We start from the raw sequence: 12600 nt of genomic DNA on the forward strand, positions 1-12600 counted from the left end.
AGAGAGCAAGAATTTCTGCAGTTCATTCATAAACTAGGGGGCGTCCCTGTATTAGCCATACTACTCTATTGCAATAACAGAGGTATTATAATTCAGAACTTATTTTTTAAATCCAGAACCGCCATAGCCAGGTGCTGTTATCATATGATTTTAACATAGTAGATAAAGCTAGCCTAATCAGGAATAGACTCATATATAGAATAAAGAATTAAGAACAATGTTGGAATTGCAACATTACGTAGTCGCCTGTAAAGTAAGCACGTATGATTTATCAAAATAATGTTTTTGAAGAAATGAAAATGTCAGTCAACCCTGAGTGTGAGGGTGAAAAGAGCCATCGAAAGAAGATAGGAACAGTTCATAATAATGGGCTAGATTCTATCAAGAGCACTGGATGGCATTTCAGCACTAGGGATGAAACGCCTTTTAAAACAATGAGAAAAGCCACCTTTCTACGAAAATAACTGATAAATCATAAAACAAATTTACCCCAAATTCTTGAGACATTAAAAATTGCACAAGGTTTTCCTCACATGAAACAAATGTCATGGAAAATCCTTATTTTGTGCTAAGGTCAATAACCATACAAAGAGCTGCATGCAAATGGAAATTAAGAAAGCATTTCAGTAGCAATGCTGAAATCTAATGAATTCAGAGTCTCATATTAGCCTTGTTACCTTTCAGATGACAAGATATATGCAATATTCATATCCAGTAAAACAGCAGGCAATTTTACATGATTGAGTGAATCTTCCACATGTTATACAGCAGATGAATTAAACAAACATTTTTCTTGGTTGAAAGTGTAAAGAAAAACACATTGTGCATGAAAGAAGGCTGGAAAACAACAGCTCCAATCTTTGGATGGCATTTCAGTACCTTGGCTGAAACCCTCCTGATAATACAAACATGCAAAATGAATGAGATATAGAATGACCTGTTGCTAAAATCCAACAAAAATAACTAAAATGCTGGCATTCTTTCTTCACAAATAGAGGATAGCAGTCAGTTTTCTACAGGATTCTAAGCGTTGTTTTTCTCCTCTTCTACAATATGTAACTAGACTGCCTCTTCATGACATGCAATGATTAATGCACCTGTTATGGTAGATATAAGGAAGACATGTTTTTCCTACCTCACTCAATCTCCTCTGCAGCGGGTACTTGTGTCTCAACTTGACCGGTGAGTGGACGTCGTCGTTCGACGTTCCTGACGTTTGGTCGCTCTCTCCGTCCGACCCCAGCCGCGCATTCTCGTGCACGATACCTAGAGAGACCGAGGCAGACATGTTCATTTTTCTCAGCAGCCAGAGCCGAGGAAAATCGTCCCAATTAACTCCCCAGCGTAAATTACCCCTGCCACCCTCCTGTCGAAGCAGAGAGGAAGCTGCACATATTCTCCCACAAGGAAATTACGCGCTCGCAGGGAGGCAACGTTGAAAAGGCACCATCTATTTTTCCTGGGATGAAAGACTGCAATCCATCATTGGATGACGGTAATGAGATGCGTTCATTATGTGCAGGAAGTCTGTCGTAGGAGAGAGATGGCGAGGGACCTGCCACACTGGGTCAATTGAAAAGACACGTGTCTAGACGTGTCACCTGCAATCGTATCAAAACCACCCCGTTCCCTTCTTTTCGTTACTGTTTCCAGGAATGCGACGCTATTCATTCTCCACGCCAACTTTTAATTTGTCATGTGGATAAAAAGGCAGGTTGCAAGAAATGTGGGCGTTGGCTGTCTACATGTTTCATTTTCAAGCAGATGTGACATTATTTCAGTAGATAAGACAGTCTATGCTTTATGGCGTACCTTCAGAGCTTATTTTTTTTACCTCTCGATATAATAAGTTATACATGTATGATGTGCACAACACGTCTATAAAATTAGCCCAATTTACATGTACAACCAAATTTGGCTAGCATTTGTTTTAATAAAAACTCGTGAAAAAAATTATTCATGGCTGTTTCAGCAACACTCTTCAGACTCAGAAATCGCAGTGTACAATAGTATTAATACTAATACTCTGTTCCAGGTCGCAGAATAAATGTCATAGTATTACATACTCAATGGGTACCAAATAGTAAAAAATTATGATATAATACATACTTATCATATTGTATCAATGAAAAAGCCAACATTTTATCCATATACAGTACTACTAGTATTGTTATGGTTCAACTACAAAGGCTAAAAATCCTGCTACTTTAAAGAGATCACCAAATTTTGAAAACAAAGGCAACACCATCGTGCAGAGAATAAAACATGCACCAAGAATCGTACTAATCTAGAACATATCTCCGTACGGTAGGGAATAGGCATTAGTCTGGATTTAGAAACGAAAGATCAAAATCTCTAGCACGTAAAGTTATTCTCCAAAATAAATGGAGGCGGCTCAAACTAAAGGAGCCGTGACCTAGCAAATGATGCAAACTATATCAACTGAAAAATATTGGTAAAAATAGGACAAACATTTCTCATGCAGGTTAGATAATATGTGATTATACCATGTATATTTCCCTCTCTTGCATTCATCAAAATGAGCAATATGTGGTGCATGCAGACAAACCAAAGGAGATGGTAGCAACTGTGTTAATGTGTGCAAAAGGAGAATGATGGAACGAACGGGTATTAAAGAAGGAAAATGGGATCACAGTAAATTCATTTACTTTCGCGGTGGTTTTGCCATGTTTTACAACTACCTGGTTGAAACAATTTTGTAACGTTTGTTCACCTTTATCCGTAGGGTAACCTCTATCCGTTGATTTTAAATGCAGGTTATTTGGGGGTACCAAGTCGACATTTTGAAATATTTTGAAAATGTTGCTGTTTGAATGCACCATCCGTCGACTTGATATCCCCAAACACCATTTTTAAAAACAACGGATAAAGGCACACCGGCATTACACTGTAGTGCAGTAGTCACGGAATGGAGACAATAGAAAACCTCAAAAATAAAACCACCGTGAAAGTTTCCAGATTTACAATAAAAAAGCACTGACACCGCACAAAGAGAGGAGAGGACATTACATAGTCTGGAAGAACTGTGAAAATCCGCTGTCTTCATCCGTCCCTTACTGAGCCGCCTCCACAAGGGTAGGTTGAAGTTGCTATCGATGGTGGGGATTGGGAAAAGCTTGTCTGTGAAGAGAGAAGGAAGCAGCCACCATTGTACAGCCCCGAAAACGAAGGTAGTGAGGAACTACATGTATCTCTAAATTTCCATCCGTGGACGTCCCCAGGTCAGACCTGACAATTTGATGTACACTTGTTCAGACAAGCACAAAAATCGTATCAGACCACAAAATGAACTGTTTTTACTCACAATTTAATGATAAAATACTTCTTTACATGATAAAAGTTTTTAAAAATGTCTGGTTAAGATTTGCAAAATGGCAAAAATCTGCAACGTATTGGAAAAGTACTAAAAAGGGTAATTTGGAACATCGCAATGTGCTTCCCAGGATTACATGCATGTTCGCATTGGGACAGATTTACGAGCAAGTCAGTCTATTTCAATGAAAGAAAATGGCTGTGTGCCAACCAAAAATCCTCCAACATCCAGCCTTTACATGATAATAAATAGGTTTGGATACTTGTGCTGTCAGCCAATCATTTTTACAGTTCCAGAAAATGATACCAGATTCCCCGTACAACACGCCCACTGAACATGTATCTGAATGAAGCCGTGGCTGTACCTGGGAACGTCCTTGTGTAGACCACTATCATACGTCTATATAATCCCCTACAGGCAGGAAATGGTAGCGGGGACAACTGCGGCTATCCCGTCTCCCTTGACGACACATGCGCAATGTAATCACAAACGAAAACCCCCAGATCAAAAACCAAAATGAAAGATTCCCTCCTGAATACCATGCCAAATGATCTAGACTAGGCTTTGCCAAATTTTAGATTACACAAGTGACGTATCGTGTCTATAGGGGGTGTAAAGCAACGATGGTGAAAAAAAATGACACCCATGCAATAAGACATCTACAATGTCTTGTTTCATGCATACTTAATGGTAAGGTTCCATAACAAATCATTCCCGAATATTTGCTATGTACACTACATAGCACAATACTGCTACTAAAATTTGGTATCAGCAAGTTTGAACTGAAATCCTAGACAATTACATACTACACAACTATACAGTATACTGCATGCACAAATTAATCCGAATGACTACAAGGATTTTAGTGCATACTCTATATGGTCAGTGAACGGTTGGAAATTGCCGAATAGTAGCAAACCTGAAGCCTTAGTACCTTCGTCGAAGAATGAATCAGATTCGCTTTTGCGCATCCGCCGACCCTTATCTATCGTTCTAAAGGATGCTCCTGTGGAAATACATGTATGCCACATGAGGGCGGTAAGCTTAAGAGGGCCCCGCAAGGCACAGATGTACGTACTAAGCAGCTTTCAAGACAATACCTTGAGTCCAGGGTGGCATCGTCATCTTGGCTACACCCTGGCCGAGAGCCAGCGGTGCGAAAATCAAGCAGGGCCCCTAAACCAGACTGTCACACATGACATGCATTTTCAAACCTTCATTACAGCTTCTCAGGCCTGCCAAATTGGCCAATGAGAAACCGCCCATCTCCTCTGTGCCTTACTTCTCTCCGTGAAGGCTTTACTTATTGAGAGGCTTCGATGCTGTGATTGATTGCCGATGCATCCCCCTGTCATTTCCGAATTATTGTGCACAGTCTGGATGGAAAGTGATTGCGCACGATTGCAAGACAGTAGAGGTCAAACGGCCGACCCCGCATCTGTTTAGTACCCTGACTCTTGGTGGGTGGGGTCAATTACAGCCGAAGACGCAACAAGCTAGTGCGGATGGAATATCGCGTCCCGAACGACTTAAACCATACGGTATCTCCTAAATTGTAATACAGTTTTACAGTTACCGGTTACCACATAACGGGCCAACAGTACAACATCCCTGTAAAAAAATAATTTGTGGTAATGACTGCATGGAAAGAGATATAATGATGCTATGATAAGAACTAGCATTAATATTCTGGAACTATCTGTATAAAATAACCTACATGTACATGTAGAGACAATGGAAGACATCACATGCCTGCATTTCCAACTGGCATATAGTGGCATACAATTTGGTTTAAAACACGATTTTGCAGAAATTTTGCTCCTGAGTTAACATTAAATGTTTAAGTTTGACTCTACATTCAAGATCTTAAATAAAAATTTGACATGCCAAGATAATAAACCTGTTGCATGAATACCTTCCTAGTATACTTACTGCATAATTAACAATTCATTTTATCTTCACAACTGTAGTCCAGGATGATAATGCATAAGTACCAGTATGATACCACTTTCCTGGCTATCTAGAGGCAATGTTACACGTAAGTCTGATCTATACATAGCAGCAAAGCAGGCAACGGAAATCAAATTTGCACGAACCTTGCCACCTTTACTGCTACCACAAATGACTTAAATACCTCATTTAAGATTGATAAGAAATAAAATGTCTTACACTATCGAGTGAATTCTATCTAAAAACCCAAATCTCTTCCTCCACCAAAGTGCATATACGCCATGCAAAATTAGCCAAGCCCATGCAGAGCATTGTGGGATGGGAACACATACCATCGTTAAGGAAAAAGTCGGGTTCAGTTTTGCTTTTCCTGGCGAGTGATGGCATAGTGCGGTAATGTTGCTTCCCACCTAGAGAGGGTTAGACACACAAATAAACAACACTCAGGGAGAGAAACACTACACGCAGCCCATAATGTAAGTAGATCCATTGTGCCTGCCTTCTGATTGGTTGGTGCTTATCACTATTAGGGCTGCCTGCAAGATTGACAGGAGGGACATGTATCATCTTGCTTTGAATCATTCCATGAAATAGAAAGATGTTATTTGAATTTTCATATACAAAGTTGAGATTGGATAGTGTGCAGCAATAATTTATTCCAAATATGTACAAAGTGTAAATTTTTTGTTGTTGACCAAGGAAATGCCATCAATGGTATCAAGTCACACAGTGACATTGCTGCTATAATAGTATAAACCAATAAAATACTCAGTTTATTGTATCAACCAATCATATACTTTGGTTAATGTAACATGATTCCAATCAATCAACCAATCAGGCAGCTTGTTTCCCATCCTTCAACCAATCAGAAGTCAGAAACAATCCATGTTACATTATCAACTACTACGTACAGTACCCAACAGTTTTGTCAATAACAGAGAAAGCTTGAAGTTGAAAGGAATTAGAAAAGAAGCAGATATTTTTAAAAGCAAAAAATAAATAAACAGCAAAGAATGTGAACAAGCAGAAAAGCACATGGAATGGATTGCACAAGACAAGTGACATTAATTTTGCATTCATACCTGCACTGTACATACACAGACAAACATGCCACTAAAACAGCATGTGCCATATACAGTATTTATGCCATAATTGATCACAAAATGTCATCACAATTTGAATAGAAAATTTTTTTCTGCATCCGAGTGCAATGCACTAACAGCAGATTTATTGTCAGTGCATTTAAATTTGTAGCAAGGACATGAAAAATAGAAGCCGACGGATTCAAAGCTCTAAAAAAGTAAAATGTTAACAGTAAATACTGAAATTGGTGTTAATCAGTGTAGCAATATACATGTAATGCAGCACAGCCAATGTGGGAGCTACCTGCAAGATTTCAACACTTTTAAGTTACCAAGACCAGAATGAATAACAAATCATTGTCAGAGCCAGAAATATGTAATTACCAAATGTTGACCATTTTCGTAAGCTCAGAAACATGCAGAAATTTTTTTGCTATTTTTTTGCTATTAAGTTCTGGGCCATTCGAAAGTAAAGCCATGTAGAACATAAACAGCACTGGTGACAGGAAAAAAGAAGTAGTCCTGGGGCTTGACTTACGTATAAAGTGCTTACTGAGTTTTGGTTCTACACACAAACAAAAGGAAAAGAGAGAAAACAGCATGTTACAATTATAGTAGAGTCTACAATAAAGGATGATCTGAAATTCATCTAGGAAAATTAGAATAAATTAGCATAGGCTGCTACTTCTATGTTTGATATGCCTAGAAAACCAAATGAATGTTCCGATATGATAGAAGGTATTGGAGAATTTTGTTCATACAACACAATAAGCTTAGAGGTTCACAGTTTAAACCTCTCATGTGCTACAAAATGCAGTGAGGTTATATATACAAGATGAAGGCCCCTAAATTGTGAACAGTTCTTGTCTACACAATGCTTAATACATGAGCAGATGTATTTAGTTTATGTCTCAGGGGCCTTCAACTTAGGCATATTACCCACAATGCATCTCGCTGTGCATAGGCAGCTTAATCCATGAACCAACTTATACAACAATTCTAGTAAATATTGAATGGTAATGCTAGTTTACTTTTAATCCATGGGATAACCTATATTCGTTGTTTTTGAAAACAGGGTATTTAGGTTTATCAACTCAATGGATGGTGGTTTCAAATTGTAATGTTAAAGAATATTTTAGAAATATTGCAGTTTGCAACCGAAGTCCGTTGACTTGATATCCCTTTACACCCCATTTTTTAATACAACAGATAAAAGTTACCCCACGGATAAAGGTGAACTGGTATTACATGGTTTTCCCTACATATGGCTGGCTGAACTATAGTGCTAACACATGCTAACACACACACAAATTGACATGTCTGATCAAATAAAAAACCTTGTCTTGCACAATCACAGCATATCTTTTCGAGATCCAGAAAACAAGGGTTAAAGTAAACAGAACAGGTGTCTTGCTAAGATGCGCAAACCTGTACAAAGACACTCAAAGAAAGAGAAGGCGTACCTCCTTCAAAGAAGGACACCATTCTACTTATGTTGGGTCCTAGCTGCTGCTTTTTACTGAGCGACCCTACAGGGGAGAGTCATAGGACAGGTGTAAGAGACAGAACAGTCACGTGGACAGGGGAGGCAGCTGAAATGAAGAGAAAAAAGACTGCCGCACAAAAAAATCTGCCAAGACAAGTCTTCTTCTGAAGTATTTCATTTGAAATTCCTTGACACAGAACTTTCAAAAACTTGCCATGACAGTTTGTCAAAAATTGTCAAATTATATTATTTTGTAATCGAATATAAATCATCTTTGAAGGTGTTGGCAGCTTTTTCTGTGTGGATAATGCATTTAAACTGAAAAAAATAGATAGCAACATGTGAAATGCAATGCGTGGATGTAAGAATGGCAAACACAAAAACAACATGTTCATGTATACACATGTACACATTATGTACTATGCAAAATAAAAAGAAGAAGAAGGAGAGCATGTTATTTGCGACAACATATTATATTCATAACTACCAATGTTTTTTCTTTCATACAGGAAGACCAGAACACAATTAAAGATAAACAGTTTCTTATTGCAAATGATTACGGACAAAAAGTTGCAAAAGATTGTAAATAAATCTATTTTTCTTGTTTTTACTGGATATTACTACTTTTTTTGCAGCTTAACATTCATGTAAAAAATTTGGACAGATAATAAGATGCAGTATCTTCTGATAGTTTTTTCTCTTCATAGAACACCTTTTCATACGTTATGAACAAGAACTTGTACAGTTATTGAGAAATGTGCAAAACATAAGTTTGACATCATGTCAGTGACACTCCTGACACTGTGAAATTCCCGTCAGACATACATAGCCACGACATCAATCTGACAGCTATAGAAGGTAATGACAAAACGTGGGTGGTCGAAAACGTGACTAGCGTAATGATAGCAAAAGATATGGAGCGTACAAACAGTCATCATTTTGCTGTCTCCCTAAATTTAAAGATGATTGGGAAAATGACACATGATGGCATGTTTGCAATGACGGAAGCTGTGTTCTCTATGATTGGAATTTACTAGGGGATAGACAGTTTTTCAGTAGAAAACAAAATGATGAATCACAAATTGTCATGTCAATTATCTTTCTGATATAATGTACACTAAAAATCTGAATACTAGAATTCCAAAATTTTTCACACCAAGAACTATTCTCGGAATATGAACACATAGATAGAAGACACCACACAACGGTTATGTATTCATGGCATAACAATGACTAGAGGTTATAAATACATTTTTTGTACTTCCATTCATCCGAAAATAGTTATGCTAGCTGTATTTATGCCCCAGTAATTTGCAATCCATCATAGGCAATAAATGACAGGTATTCATTCACACATAGTAATTTGCAATCCATCATAGGCAATAAATGACAGGTATTCATTCACACATGGACACACTCAGACATCCTTTTGCTGAATCATTCATACCAGTGGTATTTCATCCGTTCAACTTTCTGTGTGATTTGCATCTATCTTTTCAAGAAAAAGAAAGCAAAAAAGTCTCAAAATATTTCATGGACTCCGCTGAATTGTTTGGTGGAATAAAGTCACTTGTAAAATGAAGTACCTTATATCCTTATTCAAGTTATTGTCATTTTACATCATATTTTTCTTCATGTTAACTTATTTTTGTAAAATAATTTATTCCGTCAGGTTTGTACCTTATATTCAAGTTATCATCATTTTACATTACATTTTCTACGTGAACTTACTTTTGTTAAGTAACATTTCTATTAGTTTTTTTTTCCACTACACCAAAGAAGATATTACAAATCACACCACTACCAGGGTACAGTCCTTCCTGGTGTCACCTCTGAACTGACTGAACTGAACCAGTGCACTTGTTCCATGCTGCAATGCCTGCACAACTGTCTGGCCCAAAGGCTATATAAAAACAGAGATGGGCACAGCCCTTTACACCACTTTTTTCAGAGCTCGATGCTGATGCAAAAAAAACATGAAAGACAGAATACCCAACTAAGCAGCTGTATGCAGACCAGGGCTGTCTCCAATCCCAGGACAGAAATTTACTTGTTGTGATTGAGAAAAATTCACTTAGTCCGTCAAAAAATCGGAACTTCATGACACAAAATTGATGCTAATTTATTCTCCTAGGCATAAAATGACAGATTAACAAAATGAGCTCCAGAACAATGAGTGGGATGGAGGAAAATTGAAAGCTGGAGACAGCCCTGATGCTGATTCACACAAATCCATCAATTATCTGTAACTTGTACATGCGTATGGTAAGTATCCTGGTCACGTTGCAGCTATGAAAAATGCTTGTTGGAGCAATATCAACAAGAGACAAGCTGTCTCGTTAATAGTGCTAGGTTGTTACACTTGTACATCCCTCTTGTATTCTGCATATGGCATGTATGACTGATGTGTTCTCTGATGTTAGACATTATGGTTCAGAGAAAAGTGAACATCTATGAAAGCAGAGTTTCCATCACTGATGTATTGCTATTGGTCAACCCAACATTTCAAGACTTATAATATACCTGTCACAACAAAGTCACAAACATGAGATACTTCAGTAACTGTTTAAAATTAAAATACATAATATCAAACTGATGACTACTGTGTCATTATTACTAATATTAGCAATATTTTGAAACTCGGTGTATGCGTACAACACTACTTTTCACAAAATACCCAGTAACAACTGGACAAAGTACAATACACTTACAATAAAATCCACAAATTTTCATCAGTGTCTGAGAATTATCGTATATTTACGCCATTAGAAACCTCTTTTAGGTTTTTAGTACCTGGATGTCTAACCTTCTATTCAAAAACAAAACAAGGCTAATCATAACATTATTGATCCGTCAGCAAAATGCATAATAGATTATCTACATGACCAATATTGAAACATCTAGTTGTACTACCCTGAATACATGAATATAGTCATATACCATTTCGTAAAAATTGCTAATTAGCAAACCCAGCTGTTCCAAGTGTATTTATATCAAACAAACCAGCAGGTGAACATGTGATGGATGTTGTTTCAGGTATAAGGGAGGGTCATAATTATGGGGGTGAGGTGGGTTATGGGGACTTGGGAGCATATTATGGTCTACTGCTTCTGTGAGAGGGGGGGCACTTATTGGTACATGTGTATTGGGTAAAATATTACTTACAGAACAGGGCAAAGACGAGCAAAATGGCCAGACAAGCGCACGCTGCGTCGGTCCATCCCACGGCAAAACTACACGCCACGTCCTGCAGGAACATCGCCGGCCCTGCCTGCCTCGCCTCCGCGGACCCACGATGCCTTGGGGTACCCAATCAATACCCAATAGGGATCAACTGTTTTTCTGGGCACATCAATTTTTGCCGACGGCCACTAGAGTTGTCGTTTATATTATAATCCTTGTGTTTTTTACTGCAGGTGTCCATAACTTCCACAACAGCTTAATTTTTTGCCGACTGCCTATGTTGCCTAACCCTTTGAAAAGCTGGTGTATATAGCCTAATAAGCAATGAAGTGTAAATAAAAAGTTGAAAGTTATCATATACAATACTGTACTGTACTGTACTGTATTGTATTATTATTAATATTATTGTTACCATACTGTATTACACCAGATTGTGTTAGTACACAACATTTCCCTGTTGCAACATTCTCTTCTTTGGCTATCATTATACATTGTGTAGTTACAACTGTTGAACTCTACAATTGGTACCTTTTTCAAATCTTTCCATGTATATTGTTAACTGGTATATGTTGGTAAATCTATAAAGAAAACTAGATTGGGAGGAGAGAGGGGGAAGAGACAGAGAGAGAAAGAGAAAGAAAGAAAAGAGTATACAGGAAAGGCCTGTGTTTGCCAACGTCTTGTGTTATTCGGAGGCCAAGAAAACGTACCTACATGTAACTGAAGAGGCAAAACAATTATTTTCTTTTTAGGTTAAAAGGTACAGCCACCAACCACAGATTGAGGCAAATAATTAGGTTAATTGGTCAGCATGGTAGATCAATATGGGCTTGCCTGGGCTTTTTCTGGTCGGCAAATTACAAAAATGAAACCACAAATGTTTGGAGACTACGTGAGAAATTAGGCACTAACAACTGATGGTCATCTTGTCTTTGAAGACGTCCACTTTCTTGTTAAAAGAATTGATATCCATAGATTTCTGTTGAAATTGGAACTTGAGGCTCAAGTATTAACACTACCTTGAAGTTCATGCATGGCAATATTTTGGGTTATTTCAATCTCAAAACTACAAACGAAATTTAATGTTCAAACAAGAAACTGCTCAAAGGCAAAGCTGACTTTTTCTTGGCCAATACTGTTATTACCGGTAACAAACACCATATTATTAGAGAATAATTGAATACACTAGAAACATTCAGAACTCTATCTATTGCAGTTTCAGAATATATGTAATCCTACAACTGACCCTTTCTGACCCTTACTATAAAACCATATATTCAGTCGTAAACCCTTGATTTGTGACAGCTCCAGAGTAACATGTTTCTGCAGAAATCCTGCCCTTCAGACAGTTGTCTGTCAAACAGTGTTATTTGTGGAGCATACTACTAGTAACATGCAGTTATCCATTACTGTGCCGCTTTATGATTTCAAACAGACATCAATCTTTGAGATTATTCGGAGGAAGGTTTCTATAATAAGCGTCACAGATATCATCTGTTGAAGTCCCATATTGTAAAGGATTGGGTTATGATGCAAACATATCTGAATGTCCCTTATCATATTGC

The 12600-nt window shown here is 37.7% G+C and overlaps 1 protein-coding gene across 1 annotated transcript in view; it reads right to left on the minus strand.

Annotated features, from left to right (window-relative positions):
- LOC118415679 (cyclin-dependent kinase 17-like) overlaps positions 1–12600 on the minus strand; it is a 99633-nt gene that overhangs the window by 40531 nt on the left and 46502 nt on the right. The window contains exons 4-9 of the mRNA XM_035820412.1: positions 7830–7895; positions 6905–6931; positions 5617–5694; positions 4254–4340; positions 3031–3141; positions 1136–1266 (exon numbers count right to left, since the gene is read on the minus strand). Of these exons, the coding sequence (XP_035676305.1) occupies positions 1136–1266; positions 3031–3141; positions 4254–4340; positions 5617–5694; positions 6905–6931; positions 7830–7895 (500 nt within the window). The remainder of the gene's footprint in view (positions 1–1135; positions 1267–3030; positions 3142–4253; positions 4341–5616; positions 5695–6904; positions 6932–7829; positions 7896–12600) is intronic.

The sequence above is a fragment of the Branchiostoma floridae genome, chromosome 5 (genome assembly GCF_000003815.2).
Source record: "Branchiostoma floridae strain S238N-H82 chromosome 5, Bfl_VNyyK, whole genome shotgun sequence".
NCBI classification, from domain to species: Eukaryota; Metazoa; Chordata; class Leptocardii; order Amphioxiformes; family Branchiostomatidae; genus Branchiostoma; species Branchiostoma floridae.